The following is a 14,592-nucleotide window of genomic DNA, read 5'->3' as shown; positions in this document are numbered from 1 at the left end:
TTGCTCTGCAGGTGCAGCTCCTCAAGGGCCTCGGGCAGGTCGGGAGGCACGAAGGACAGCTGGTTGTGGCTGAGGTCCAGCACCTGGGCAGGTGGGCAGAGACGCCCCATGATGGCTCTAGGCCCCGGGTCATCTGCTCAGCTAAGCCCCAAACCACTCTCCTCCCCTGCATGCCCAGCCCAGTCCTGCCCCTTCTCCTGGCCCTTTTCGAGGCTGCTGAAATCCTCCCCTTGGCAGAGGTAAACTGAGTCCTTTCTGGGGCAGGCCCTGTTATAGATGCTAGGGGCACAGACAAGTTCCCACCTACTGTGGGAGAGACTGATTCAATTAGCCATTCATGGAGATGGCACTTAATCCACATTCTCATGCCCTTCTAACACTGTCGTTTACTTATGTTTGTTATTGATTGCTTTCTCCCTAGGCAGGGCGTTTATGCCAGAGCCAGGAGCTGTCACTGTGGCCCCCCCAGAACAGTGCCTGACACTCACAGATGCTTTAAACTCTGGGATTAATAGTGGTGAGGAGCTAGAGGCCACGGTGTTTACTGAGGTGATAGAGGGGGTGTCTCAGAGGACTAGGGGGCAGGGACAGCACAGCCAAAGGCCTGGAAGCTGAATCTGTCTTATTTACCCCAGGGCTAGCCCCCCATGGGGGGCTCTTTTTGTGGTATCATCCAAGGGCCTTGTAGAGGAGGACCTGGGCTAGCAGGGGATGGAAGGGCCATGGGGACAGTCAGCGTGGCTAACCAGCCAACCTCTGACCTGGAGGGCCTGCAGCTCATGCCAGGTGCCAGGCTCAATGTCGCCCACTCGGAGTCGGTTATGTGCCAGGCTGAGCTCTCGCAGCTGGTCCAGGCCGGCCAGTGGCTCGGGCTCTAGAGCCCGCAACTGGTTGCGCTGCAGCCGCAGGGTGTGCAGGCCAGTGGGTAGACCAGAGGGCACCCGAGTCAGCTGGTTGCCGGCCAGGTCAAGGCTGCGTAGGGCACGCAGCCGGCGGAAGGCCCGATGGTGCACGCGGGCACTGACCAGGTGGTTGTAAGCCAGGTTGAGCTCGGCCAGGCGTGGTGTGGCTGCCAAGTCTCGGGCACCCAGTGCGGCCACACGGTTGTGGGGCAGCACCAGGGACCGCAGGCGTCGGGGCAGCGCCAGGGGCACACGCTCCAGCCTGTTCCCATAGACATGCAGCGTGTGCAGGCCCCGCAGAGGCCGCAGCGCCCCTGCCGGCAGCCCTGCTGCCCCCAGCCGGTTGTGCTGGAGCAGCAGGTAGCACAGTCCCCGTGCCCCACGAAGCCGGGCTGCCTCCACCTGCTGGATGTGGTTCCGGCCCAGGTGCAGCACGGTCAGGGTGCGAGGCAGGCCGGCAGGCACCGCGGCCAGCTGATTGTGGGACAGGTCCAGGTACTCCAGGCGGTGCAGTTTGCTGGTGGGAGAGGGGACTGGCGTCGGTCTGGGCACCCGGCCTCGTGGACCAGGTGGTCTTGGGTGGAGGGCAGAAGGGCTGACGAGTGGTACTGAGATGTCAGCTGGAAATTCCAACTTTGGGGTGGTGAGTTGAGAGATCTGGGTGGGAGGTGAACTTGGGGTGATCAAGGCAGGTTCTGGCCTGAGGGTTAGAGGTGGGGATGACCAGGACGGAATTCTGGGTCCAGATCTGCATGCGGCAGCTGTGATGTTGGATAACAAGATGGGAGCACAAGGTAGTTGGTAGTGAGGGTGGCTCCGGTGCTGGGCTGAGCTGGTGCACAGTGAGTGCTCACCAATGAGGCCGTGGGGTAGGAGTGATGCACAGGAGAGGACAGAGGGTGGCGGCCCCAGGCTCTGAATCCTCAGCCCCTACTCCCAGCACAAAGCTGTACCCCATCCCACCTGTCCCAAGCCCCACCTGAAGGTGGTGGCATCCAGGCCACTGTCTGTCAGCTGGTTATGTTGGAGGTAGAGCTCACGGAGGTGGGTCTGGCGGCTCAGGGCTCCTCGGGGTACCTTGGAGATGAGGTTGTTCTGGGAAGGGAGGAGAGAGTGAAGCGCAGGGTCCGGAATAGAGGGCAGTGGAGAGCCACAGAAGGCTCTTGAGTAAGGGAGTGATGGAGGAGGAGCTGACTTTAGCAAGGCTGCTCAGAGCACTTGTGACCCACTTGTGCCAGTGGTGGAGACTCAGAGAAAGATACTGCTGACAGCTGGAATTTTAAGGGGACAGAGGGGTCTTCCAGGAGAGAGGTAAAGGGGGTCGGGTGGCAGGGGGTGAGGGGGGGAGGTAAAGTGAAGGAGGGGCACCTGCAGGTGGAGCCGCTCCAGAGAGGGTGGCAGGCTGGGCGGCAGGTAGCTGAGCCGGTTGTTGGAGAGGCTAAGGGTGGTGACAGCCTCAGAGCCGTGGAAGGCATCGGGGGGCAGGCCGGCGTTGCTCAGGTGGTTGTTGTGGAGGTACACGGACCTGAGGGGAGCCAGGCTGCGGCCACCCCCAGGCTCCCCACCACTCCCCTCTGCACCCCAGCTCAGGGCTGCCTTCAGTGTGCGTGAGAGTGTGTGTGTGTGTGTGTGTGTGTGTTTCTCCAGACAGAGCATCCAGGGTCCTGTCTCCCCCAGACCCCCCATGGCAGGCTCATGACCTCCCTCAGACCCAGGGGAGGGGTGGCCTAGGCATGCCTGAGGCCTGGAGGGCCCCAGATGGACCAGGGGCTACCTGAGCGCCGGCTTCTCCCCAAAGGTGAGTGGGAAGATCTCCGTCACTTGGTTGGCAGCCAGATCCGCTACTCGGAGGGAACGAGGCAGAAACTGGGGGGCCACCGAGAGCTGTGGGAGCACAGTGTGCTGGTCCTGGTAGCACCTTCCAGCCCCTGCTGTTCCCTCTCTGCACTCTGCTGTGTGACTGGCTGGGGTGGGGTGGGGAGTTGGGTGGGCAGCTCACCTTGTTGTGGGCCACGTAGAAATGCTGCAGCTGGGTGAGGGACTCAAAGGCCTCGTCGGGCAGGCCTGGGAGCAGAGTGGGTATTGAGGGGACCCCAGGCCTGGGAGAGGGGAGGGGGCAGGGGGAGTCTGTGCTCCCAGCTGCCCCAGGGCTCCTGGCCTGGGACTGGCAGAGGCTCCTCCAGGCACCCCCTCCCAGTCCACAAAAGCCGCAGCCCCCCCCTCCCCACCCCCATCCCCTGAGTTTCCATCCTGCTCAGCAAAGGGCAGTTCTGGGAAGTGCCGCAGAGCTGCCCACAGACCCAGCGTGGGGGAGGGAGAGGGCTGCTGGGGCCAAGCCAGGGAGGGCAGCCTCCTGTGTTCCCCCTCACCCTCAGAGGAGATGAGATTGTTGTGCAGATTGAGGGTTCGAAGACCACTGAGGCGGGACAGCTCATTGTAGGGGAGCTCCTGCAGCTGGTTGTTCTGGGGAGGGGCATTCACACCCCTGACCCGGATGACCCTGAGCCCTCAACAAAAGCCCCCAGCCCTGGTTCTCAGCTTCCCATCAGCCTAAGCAGGAGAGCCCCAACACCCCATTGCCCCCAGAGTTGATCCCAAATGCCTCATCACCCCTTAGCCAAAAGCACTTTAATCCGAAATACCCCATCCACCCCTATAGTTGACTCCTGACACCCATCACCTTCACCCCAGACAACCCCATAACTGTCAAGATTTTGACTCCCTGACACCCCCAAACTCTCAGCCCCTCCCACATCCAATATCTATACCCCACCTCCAGCACCAGGGCCAACTTCCATCAGTGCCAATACCCACACGCCCACTGCCTCACCCCTGCATAAGGACCCCACACCGTCACTCAATTCCAGCACTTCCCATGCTCGTCCCACTTCACCCCACCCTGTAATGTCCCCCCCTCACCTGCAGGGAGAGGTGCTGAGCCTCCCTGGTGATGTTGTGGGGGAACAGCCACAGGTCCAGGCCATCGCAGTCCACGGTGTCAGCCCGGGGGCAGGAGCAGCGCAGGGGGCAGGCCCGGGGCGGGGGCTGCGAGCTCTCCCCCATGTGGGGGAAAGCAGGGTCCTCCATGCCGGGGGTAGTTGGGGGGCCCAGCAGCAGCAGGAGCAGCAGCAGCAGGCTCAGCCGCTGGGAGTGGAGGGACAGGTCAGGGTGTAGCCAGGTTGGGCACCCTGTCGCCATGGTGACAGGAGCATCCCAGGCCGGCCTCACCCTCATACCTTCCCCCACCCCACCTCACCATAGCCAGCCCCAGTTCAGCTGTCTTGCCCGAACTGCCGACCAGGGCTTCCTAATGGAAACCAGGCGGTCACCTCCTGGAGCCTCTGCTGTGGCCGCCACCGCCCCCCATCTCCTGGCACAGGCCACCCTCCCTGCAGGCTGTTCCCCCGGGGCTCAAGAGCGCTGGCCTACCCCCTTGCCTGCTTTGGGGAGGGTGGGTGGGCTGATGGATGGGGTGGGGAGAAAAGGCCAGCCTGTCCTCTTGGCTCCCCACCCCCACCCCCCCAGCTCTGCTTGCGTAACCTCCGCCAGCTTGGGCCGGGCTACGGGAGCAAGGAATGTTTGGGGGAAAGCTAAGATTCACCCTGTCTGGTATTTGGGCCAACCACAGGAGTAGGGGTGGAGGCAAAGGAGTGGGGGATGCTTCAGGCCACAGAAGGGTCCCCAAGGACCTGAGGCTGGCGGGGAGGGGTCAGGGCAGGCCTGGGCTCAGCCTGCTAAGCCCAGACACCAACCTGGAGGCTCTCAGCCAGGCCTGCTCTCCGGGCTCCTCCCCCCACCAGCTGGCCTCACTGGCAGTCACACCCCTCCTCACCCAAAATGGCCACAGCCGCCGCTGCCTGGAAGGAAATTACACGTGTGGAGGCACCAGCCTGGCGGTTAAGGATGTGCACTCAGGGCCAGCCTGCCTGGGCTTGAACCTGGGCTCGGGCTCCTCTCTGGGGCTCGGTTTCCCACTCTGCAGTGGAGGAAAGGTGGCCTCACCTCCCAGGATGGGTGTGAGGGTTAAGGGAGGGCATGCCTATGAAGTGGGAAGACAGTCCCCGCACATGGTGTGTGCCACCGGGTGAGGCAGGCAGGCAGCAGCAGAGCAAGGACGATGGGCCAGGTGCAGAAGGCCACCAGGGCAGGACACCAGGAGCCCGGCAACGGGCAAAACTGGGACAACAAGGACCTCCCCCAGGATAAGCTTCCTCCCCTGGCGTCGCGGGTTAGATCCCCTGACCTTTCATATTGCTGGCCAGAGACTTGGACCTTCCCTTGACCTTTCCTCCCCTGACGCGTTGCCAGTTACGTGGTAGACCCCTTTGGAGGAGGAGCAAGGGATCAAAGAATGGCCTCATGCGACTCCCATGCGGGCCCTTGCACAACCTCCCCCATAAGCATTAACCCCCAGGGATAACATCTGGATCTCAGTTGTGTCTCAGCCCCAGGCCCAGAAAAGCAGCAAGGCCAGGTGGGGTGACACCATGGCTGACTTTAGGACCAGCTGCCAGGAGTAATGACTCCCTCCCCTGGCACCGACCAATAGAGACCATGACCCTGAAAGGACACACCTGGAAAAGCTGGTGAATATTCTCATTGAGATCTTCCCCTGAGACCTCCCCTAAGATCCCTGCCTTTGGAGAGGGGAGAAAAGGCCCAGGCAGAGGACCCAGCTCACCTCTATCCCACACTCTCCACCGCGCCTGTGCCTTCCCCCCCCTCCCCCCCCCAGCACCACGCCCTTTCTCTGGAACACACCTGCACCTCCCCGCTCCTTACCCCAGGCACATGCATCCTTGCTTGCTTCCTCCTAAGTTCCTAGGGCCCTTCTTTAACCTCTGTAACTTGTTTCCTGCGCCCATGTAGCCCAGCTGGCTCACTTCTTCCACAGCTCACTTCTTCTACCTCTGTCACTTTCTAAATAAACTTCTGCTTGTATTTGAGTCTTGGCTCTGAATGCTTTCTTAACCAGAACTCAACTACTGAGGTGACTGAACTGAGGTCCAATTGCTGGTAACATTCTGGTGCCATTTTGCCGCAAATAGTCTGGTCCCTGAGACATGCCACTTACCAGTGGGGTGACTTCAGACAAGTTATTTTTCTGCCCCAACCCCAGCTTTCCCACACCTAAAATGAGGGTTGTCACAGGCAAAACCAGTAACACACAGATGTTCTAAGACCACATCTGACCCTCCCAAGCCCTCAGCGGCTGAGGCGATGGCTGCATGAAGGGCATGAAGGAGGTAGGGATCCCTGGAAGCAGAGCTTGAGACAAGGATTGTGTGTGTGTTTGTCTCGGAAAAGGAAGCTTCAGGGAAGCGGGAAGGTGACAGAAAGAAGGAAGGAAGGGAGCAGTCAATAATAAGTTATCACTGGGGTTATCAACTTGCCTGGATCTTGCCAGTCTTAGCACTCAAAGTCCTGTTACCCAGAAAACCTTTAGTCCTGGGCAAACTGGGGTGATTGGTTGCTATTGTTATCAACACATTCCCGCCATAGACAACTGGGGGCTCACTCCCACTGGGGAACACTAGGAGATTGTGTAGGACACACACCTGAGAGTCACCCACCTGAGGGCAATGGAACTGGGATATTGATCCTGTACTTCCCTCCATCTATCACTGATGGAGGGCTGCCCCCGAGGGGCCTGAATTCTGCTGCACTTTGGATAGAGCAGGCTCTAGTCCTAAAGAGATACAGGTGCCTGATGGTGAGGCCCGAGGGCATGAAAGGCCCCAGATAGCACCTGCTAGGAGGCTATGGGGTCCAGCCATGGGGAGTTGGCAGTGAAGTGCATCAGGTGGGTGGTAAGAAGGGAGCAAGATGTAGGAGAACCCTGGCTAGTGTTGCTCAGTGGTTGGAGCATCAGCCCAAGCACCAATAGGTCTCAGGTTCAATTCCCTGTCAAGAGCATGTACCTGGGTTTCAGGTTTGCTCCCCCCCCCACACCCCCCCATGTAAGGGCATGTGCAGGAGGCAACTGGTCGGCCAATGTGTCTCTCTCACATCAATGTTTCTTCTCTCTCTCTCTCTCTCCCCTCCCACCTCTGGTTTAACAACAAAAAAGACATGGGAGAATGGTGGAAAGAGAGGGTCTCTGTATTATTATTCTTCCTTCCACAAAGAAGGAAACTTAAACCCAAAGAGGTAGTCATTTGCCCACATTTCTGAGGACTGTGTAGCCTTGTGTATGGGGACCTCAGGCTGGGGCAGGTCTTAGCCTTAACCAGAGAGAACAACAAACCTCACTCCAAGTTCTCCATGTGGGACTGATGGCCACTAGTTGGAACATTGTGTAGCAGAATAATATAGCCAGTCCCAGTGAGCTACTGAGCTATCACCGCATGGATCCTGGTCCCAGGGAAGCAGCAATGCCAGCCAAGCTGTTTGAGTTTCTGGCAGGCCTCCTTCATTTGCTAAGTACGGAGAACCCAAACCAAACTAACTAATGCAAACAACATTTATTGACTCATGAACAAAATATTGGGGGAGAGGTTCTTCAGGTATAGTTGAATCCAGGGGCTCAAATGATATCTTACTATGGATTCTCTCTCTACCTCTCTGCTCACCAGCAGGCCGCTCTGTGTGATCCAGCTTTAGTTCAGATGAAAGCGACAAGCTTGAATTTCAATGGCCTAGCTTTGGTCACCTGTCCATCTGGAACCAGTACCTGTAGCCAGAAGGATAGAATGTGTGATTGGTTAGGAACCTTACCAACCTATATAATAAAAGCCTAATATGCAAATTGACCGAACGGTGGAATGACTGGTCGCTATGACACTCACTGAACACCAGAGGGCAGACGCTCAATGCAGGAGCTGACTCCAGGTGGTCAGTGCACTCCCACAGGGGGAATGCCCCTCATCCAGAAGCCAGGTTCACAGGAGGCGAGTACAGCAGCAGTGGCGAGGGGTCCCAGATTGTGAGAGTCCCGGGCTGAGAGAGGGCACAGGCTGCGCTGAGGGATGCCCCCCGCCCCACCTCCCCACCCAGTGCACGAATCTCGTGCACCGGGCCTCTAGTTAATCTTTTTTTTTTTTCTCCCGCCCCCCGCCCCCCACCCGGGCCACTCTCGCTCACCTGCACACTCTCTCATTTCTAGTTAATCTTATAAATAACCCACTGGGCTTATCTCCCTGGAACAAACTCCTCTTCCTTTACTCAACCCAGTCCAGCCCAATTGTGTCCTGCCCGGTCCTGCCTTGCCCAGCTAAGCAGGGAGTTCTGTAGGGAAAGAGATGTAGTGTGGTCAACTAAATATTGATCCTGGAACAATTAGCATTTAGTATGCCTTTATGAAATGCATGCAGAATTGTCTGTATGTGTGGGAAGATTTGCATGGGAAGGGGGTGTTAATGTCTCACTTCACCTTAGGCACTGATCTAAGAGTAGGAAGGACTGTTGAATCAGGGGCAGCTATTGCAGCAATCTGATCTCATTTTTGTTGCAGTGAGGCTGGGGGTGGGGGGAGTGTTGATGTAGGAGGGAGCAAGAGGCTGATGGGAAGTGTAGTCTTCCAATTAGAATAGAAAAGGAGAGGTCAATTCAGAACCAGTTAATGACCTTAAGGCTGACCTTTGGCACACCCCTGCTTATCCTCTGATGGCATCCAACCTTAAGACACGGGGTAAGACCCAACCTCTTAATCAGCCTTCATCCAGCCGATAAGCCTTATAGGATCTGGACCCAATCCATAAAATCACTGAAATTTAGCTGGGCATAGGCTGCCTGGAATAAAAGAATTACATTTCTGCCCTAGCTAGTTTGGCTCGTGGATAGAGCGTCAGCCTGCGGACTGAAGGGTCCCGGGTTCGATTCTGGTCAAGGGCACATGCCCAGAGTTGTGGGCTCAATCCCCAGTGGGGGGCGTGCAGGAGGCAGCTGATCAATAATTCTCTCTCATCATTGATGTTTCTATCTCTCTTTCCCTCTCCCTTTCTCTCTGAATCAATAATATACGTATATATAAAATAGTTCTCTTAAAAAATAAAGAATTACATTTCCCAGCCTCCCTTGTAGCTAGGTGTGGGCTCTAAGCAGAAGTGGTATGGACAACTTTGAAGAAAAGGGATGCCTTTATCCTTCCTACTGAACATAGATGTGATGGCTGGAACTCCATTAGCCATTTGGGCCATGACATCAACCTGGGAATAAAGGCCTTGAATGATGGAGCAATAAGATAGAAGCAACCTGAGTCTCACATACCATGGGAAGCTATGTCATCCTTGGACTAACCAGTGTTTTGATCACCACCTATTTACCCTGTTGGTGAAGGAGGGATCACATGCCCTAAACAGTACAAAATAGCCAAACACATGACATCTAACACTGGATAGATGAGATCATTATCAGTTTATTAGTTACATATACTCACAGCTCAGGGGAGAACACTGCACACCATGCAAAGACAAGTGGAGGTGGTACACTCTGAAGCAGAGTTGAGAAGCAGGGACTGTGGGAGGCAAGCTTTGTAGTGACAAAAGGGTTGGGTGACCTCTGCTTCCCAAGGCAGGATGTGATTGGTTCTTCAGGATTATTTCTCAGGCTAGCAGAGAGGTGAAAGCCACTAGGTTGAGTACCAGATGGGATGAAGCTGGTCTGGCTGAGAGAGGAACTAACCATGTGGGGAGACTTTCCCACTGATTGAGGGGGAATGTCTGATAAAAGTAAGGAAACTCATGGTTAGGGCTTTGGAGCCCTGTGAGGCTCAATGCACACCGAATGTGAGGCCTCTCAGCTCGCCCCAGTCATCTTGAGCATGAGAGGAATCCGATCTGACATCTCTCTTGTTTAAGCCACTGTTTCTCTTTTTAAAAAAAAAAACAAAAAAAAACCCGGAATCTAATCCTAATGGATACAGGGGATAGCCACAGAGTTGAGAGTTGAAGCCACAGCATGGATGACATTACTCAAGGAGAAAGGATAGAATGAAAAGGGAGACCCTTGAGGAATGCTGATGCTCAAGAGGAGGGTGGAAAAGATCAGGCGAGGGCCATGGAGATGGAGCACAAGAAAGAGATGAGGAACCTGAAAGTATCTGGTAAAACTGAAAATGTACCTGTCATGTACTTGGGATGGTTAATTGTATATATCAAATAATAAAAGCGTAATATGCAAAATGACCGAATGACCAAACAGCAGAATGACCATCCGGACGACCATGCTATGACACCCACTGGCGCCAGGCCAGCCAAGGTGGGTGCCATGTGATTGGTTGGGGGGCCTTGCCATCGCCTCACGATTGCCCTGCAGAGGGAGGCCCAGGCCACCGGCCAATCAATCGGGGGGCTCCACAATTGCCTCAAAGTGGGAGGCCCAGGCCACCCTCTGTGGGGCAATCAATCTGGAGGCTCCGTGGAATCAGGGAACTGGGGAGAAGGGGTGTGTGTGTGGTGGCAAACATGGGGAATGCCAGGCCAAGGTGGGTATGGGTGGGGGGCGGGGCTGGGGCTGCAAAAGCCAGGGCTGTGAAGCCAGCATCCAGGGGAAGGAAGGCCTACACTTGCACAAATTTCGTGCATCGGGCCTCCAGTTATATTATAAAATTACTAGAGGCCCAGTGCATGACATTTGTGCAGTTGTGTGGGGGGGTTTCCTTCAGCCCGGCCTGAGCCCTTTTGCAGTTCAGGAGCCATCCGGGGATCTCTGACTGATGGCTTAGGCCCGCTCTCACAGGGAGTGGGCCTAAGCCGGCAGTTGGACATCCTTAGTGCTGCTGACAAGGCGGGAGAGGCTCCTGCCACCGCCACTGCGCTTGCCAGCCTTGTGCCAGTTTCTGGCTGAGTGGCACTCCCCCTGTGGGAGCGCGCTGACCACCAGGGGGCAGCTCCTGCATTGAGCGTCTGCCCCCTGGTGGTCAGTGCGCATCATAGCGACCAGTGAATCTGCCATTCAGTCGATTTGCATATTATTCTTTTATTATATAGGATATTGGGTCACAGGGTACCCGGATTAAACATTATTTTTGGGTATGTCTGGATGAGATTAGCATTTGAATCAGTAGACTCAGTAGGCTGTCCCCCCAATGTGGATGGGCATCATCCAATCCATCGAGGGCCTGAGTAGAACAAAAAGTGGAGGAAGGAGAAATTCACTCCCTTTTCCTTCCTGCCTGCCTGCTGAGCGGGGACATGGTCTTCTCCTGCCTTCAGACTGGGATTTATACCATTGGTTCCCCTGGTTCTCAGGCCTTCAGGCTTGAAGTGGAATTACACCACCAGCTTTCCTGGGTTTCCAGCTTGCAGACAGCAGATCCTGGGACATATTATGTTGTAATAAACTCATCATAAGCTGAAAATATTATAGGTCGAAAATGCATTTAATACACCTTACCTGCCAAACATCATAGCTTAGCCTGGCCTACCTTGCATGTGCTCAGAACACTAACATTAGCCTATAGTAGGGCAAAACCATCTCACTGCCACTAAACATCACAACAGAGTATTGTACCACATACCACCAGACCGGGAAAAGATCAAAATTCAAAATCTGAAGTCCAGTTCCTACTGAATGCATGTTGCTTTCGCGCCATCATGAAGTTGAAAAATCATATGCTGAACTATCATAAGTCAGGGACCATCTGTATATATCTCACTGGTTCTGTTTCACATGTGTATTAGGCAGGCGAGATCATTCTGTCTAACAAAAGACCCCAAAGGTCAGTGCCTGACATTAGAGTCTGTCGTCCATATGACACAATCACCACAGATCGGCAGGGTTTCCGAGCCACATAGGCACCAGTTGGACAGAGGCTGGAGCAGCCTCCGCAGCTGCTGGTGCAGTGGGAGAGACAGAGGAGACTCCCACGTCAGCTTCAGTGTTTCCAGCCGGAAGTCCCACACAACCCTTCCGCCGTTTCATTGGCCAGGTCACGGACACGTGGTCCTGCCTGACCACAAGGGATAGAGACGTGAAGGCATGGGGTTTGGGAGGAGCAGGTGGAATATTTGGAGTATTACTCTCTGTGACACTCAAGGACCAGCAATCTAGTCTTTCTGGAAAAACTTTTACATAGCCTCCAACAGATATTTACAAGGATGTGCCTCCAGCCTCACTTATTAGAGTGAAAATTCTCTCTTGCCCTATATCCCACGGCTCACAATTTCACTTCATGATCAATGAACATGCGTTGAGTAAGCAAATGAAAAAAAAAAAAAGTCCCATAAGAGGGGAATAGAATGTGTCCTATGAAAATAATAAAGAACCAGCTCTAGGCTGTACAAGGGATTTGATTTACACATATTGTGTTAGTTTCCTCAGGCTGTCGTAATAAATGACCACAGACTGGGTGCCTTAAACCAGCAGACACGTATTCGTTTCAGAAGTTTAAGGTGTGTTTTATTTGTGAAGGCTAGAAGTCCAAAGTCAAGGTGTTGGCAGAGCTGGTTCTTTCTGGAGGCGCGTTCCTTGCTTCTCTTCCAGTTTCTGGTGGCTGCTGGCAATTAGTGATGTTCCTGGGCTTGTGGCTGTTACTCCAAACTCTGCCTCAGTTTTCATGAGGCCTTTTCCTGTGTGTGTGTGTGTGTGTGTGTGTGTGTGTGTGTGTATTTCCTCTTCTGTCTCTTATAAAGACATTGGTCATTGGATATAGGGCCTAAGTGGTTAATCCAGAAAAATCTCATCTCAAGATCTTTAACTTAATTACATCTTCCCCCCCCCAATAAGGTCATATTTACATGTGTTGGGGGTTAGGACATCAGCATCTCTTTTTGTGGGTTGCCATTCAAACCACAACATTGGTTGATCTGAGTAGAGCTCATCTTAGGAGGAAAAAAAAAGTTACAGAGTGAGGCTAACAATTTTGATTATTTTTATAAGTTAAAAAAGATATTGGGTGTCTCTGGGGGAAGAACTGAGTGGCTGGGGCTGGGTGCACAGTGGGGCTTGCCATCATATATCCGTGTGTATCTGTTGAATTAAAAAACTTGATTGAGGTATACAGGACATACAATAAAATGAAAATATTTAATACTTATTAAATAGTAAAATATTTGATATTTAAATGAATCAAAACTCATCATTCCAAAACTCCACATGTATGTACCCACAAAACCATCAGCATAATTGTGATAGTGAAAATTGTCAGCCTTTTCTCCATCCACTTCACCCCCAACCCCAAGAAAATAGCTGGATGCCTTGGCTGGTTTTGCTCAGTGGTTAGAGCCTCGTCCTGCAGACTGAAGGGTCCCGGGTTCAATTCCAGTCAAGGGCACATGCCCACATTGCTGGCTCAATCCCCACTGGGGGTCGTGCAGGAGGTGGCTGATCCATGGTTCTCTCTTCATTGATGTTTCTCTCTCTCTCTCTCTCTTTCTCTCTGAAATCAATAAAAATACATTAAAAGAAAAAAAGAAAGAAACCAGCTGGAACAGAACACAGTGGCCTGTCCAAGAAAGGGTGGTCCCTTTCCCTTCATTTAATTATTCAATCATGCCGAAACCGGTTTGGCTCAGTGGATACAGCGTTGACCTGCGGACTGAAAGGTCCCAGGTTCGATTCCGGTCAAAGGGCATGTACCTTGGTTGCGGGCACATTCCCAGTGGGAGATGTGCAGGAGGCAGCTGATCGATGTTTCTCTCTCATCGATGTTTCTAACTCTCTATCTCTCTCCCTTCCTCTCTGTAAAAAATCAATAATATATATTTTTTAAAAAATTATTCAATCACTAGAGGCCCGGTACATGAAATACGTGCACAGTAGGGTCCTTAGGCCTGGCCGGTGATAAGGGCCAAGCAGGGCCCTCTGGCTGTCAGCTGGGGCCTTTCTTCGTTCCGCACCGCTCCCTGTTGGTCAGTGCACATCATAGCAAGCAATCAAACTCCCGGTCTCCCAGTTGAACTCCTGAGGGGACACTTTGCACATTAGCCTTTTATATACAGGCAGTCCTCGGGTTACGTTGGACTCGACATACGTTGTTTCGTGATTACGTCGCCATCTCCCATTTTTTTATTTAAAAAAAAGTTCCGTCATTTCAACGTATGTACATATGTGCTTTATGTTTTTTATTATTTATTTACCACAAGTAAAGGTCAGGAATTGTTATCTTTCTTTTAAATTTTTTTTTACTGTTTCACTTCACTACTGCTGTGTATGTGCTCCATGTGAGTGATGTAGGTGCTTTTGTAGGTGGGTTCCTACCTACGGCAAAAATTGCGTTACGTCGCACCGTAGGAACGGATCTCCGGCGTAACCTGAGGACCTACTGTATATAGATTTATACCATATGGACTCCTGGGTATTTAATTCTTTGGATCACAATGATCTTTTAAAACTCGAATCAGATTCCATCATCTTCTACTAAAACTTTCCAGAGGCTTCCCTTTATATTTGAGTAAAATCCAAGTGCCTTGCTTTTCTACAAGCCCCTTGCACTCTTTTTTTAAAAAAAAAAATGTTTTAATTGATTTTTAAAGAGAGGAAGGGAAAGATAGAAACACTAATGAGAGAGAGAAACATTATTGATCAGCTGCCTCTTGCACGTTCCCCACTGGGGATTGAGCTCACAACCCAGGTATGTGCCCTGACTGGGAATTGAACCAGTGACCTCTTGGTTTATGGGTCGACACTCAACCACTGAGCCACAACAGCTGGGTGCCCATACACTCTTTACCTGCTTCCTGGTCCTTGTCTGTTTTCCTTGCTCATTCCTGCTCTGGCCCAACTGGCCTTGTTGCACTCTCTCAGTTAT

General features: G+C 53.3%; 1 protein-coding gene across 1 annotated transcript; it reads right to left on the bottom strand.

Annotated features, from left to right (window-relative positions):
* Positions 1-567: 567 nt before the first annotated feature.
* On the bottom strand, positions 568-3,896 carry PODNL1 (podocan like 1). The gene is made up of 6 exons (XM_070413990.1): positions 3,822-3,896; positions 3,272-3,365; positions 2,677-2,786; positions 2,271-2,427; positions 1,882-1,997; positions 568-1,419 (listed from the first exon to the last, which is right to left on the bottom strand). Exons 1-6 carry the CDS (start codon positions 3,884-3,886, stop codon positions 702-704), a joined length of 1,260 nt encoding a protein of 419 aa, XP_070270091.1. The 5' UTR covers positions 3,887-3,896; the 3' UTR covers positions 568-701.
* Between the last annotated feature and the right edge of the window lie 10,696 nt (positions 3,897-14,592).

The sequence above is a fragment of the Myotis yumanensis genome, unplaced genomic scaffold (genome assembly GCF_028538775.1).
Source record: "Myotis yumanensis isolate MYYU_CA2020_CCGP unplaced genomic scaffold, mMyoYum1.0.hap1 SCAF_5, whole genome shotgun sequence".
Classification (NCBI taxonomy): Eukaryota; Metazoa; Chordata; class Mammalia; order Chiroptera; family Vespertilionidae; genus Myotis; species Myotis yumanensis.
The sequence above is the reverse complement of the archived record's forward strand: the minus strand, read 5'-3'. Positions and strand labels throughout refer to the sequence as shown.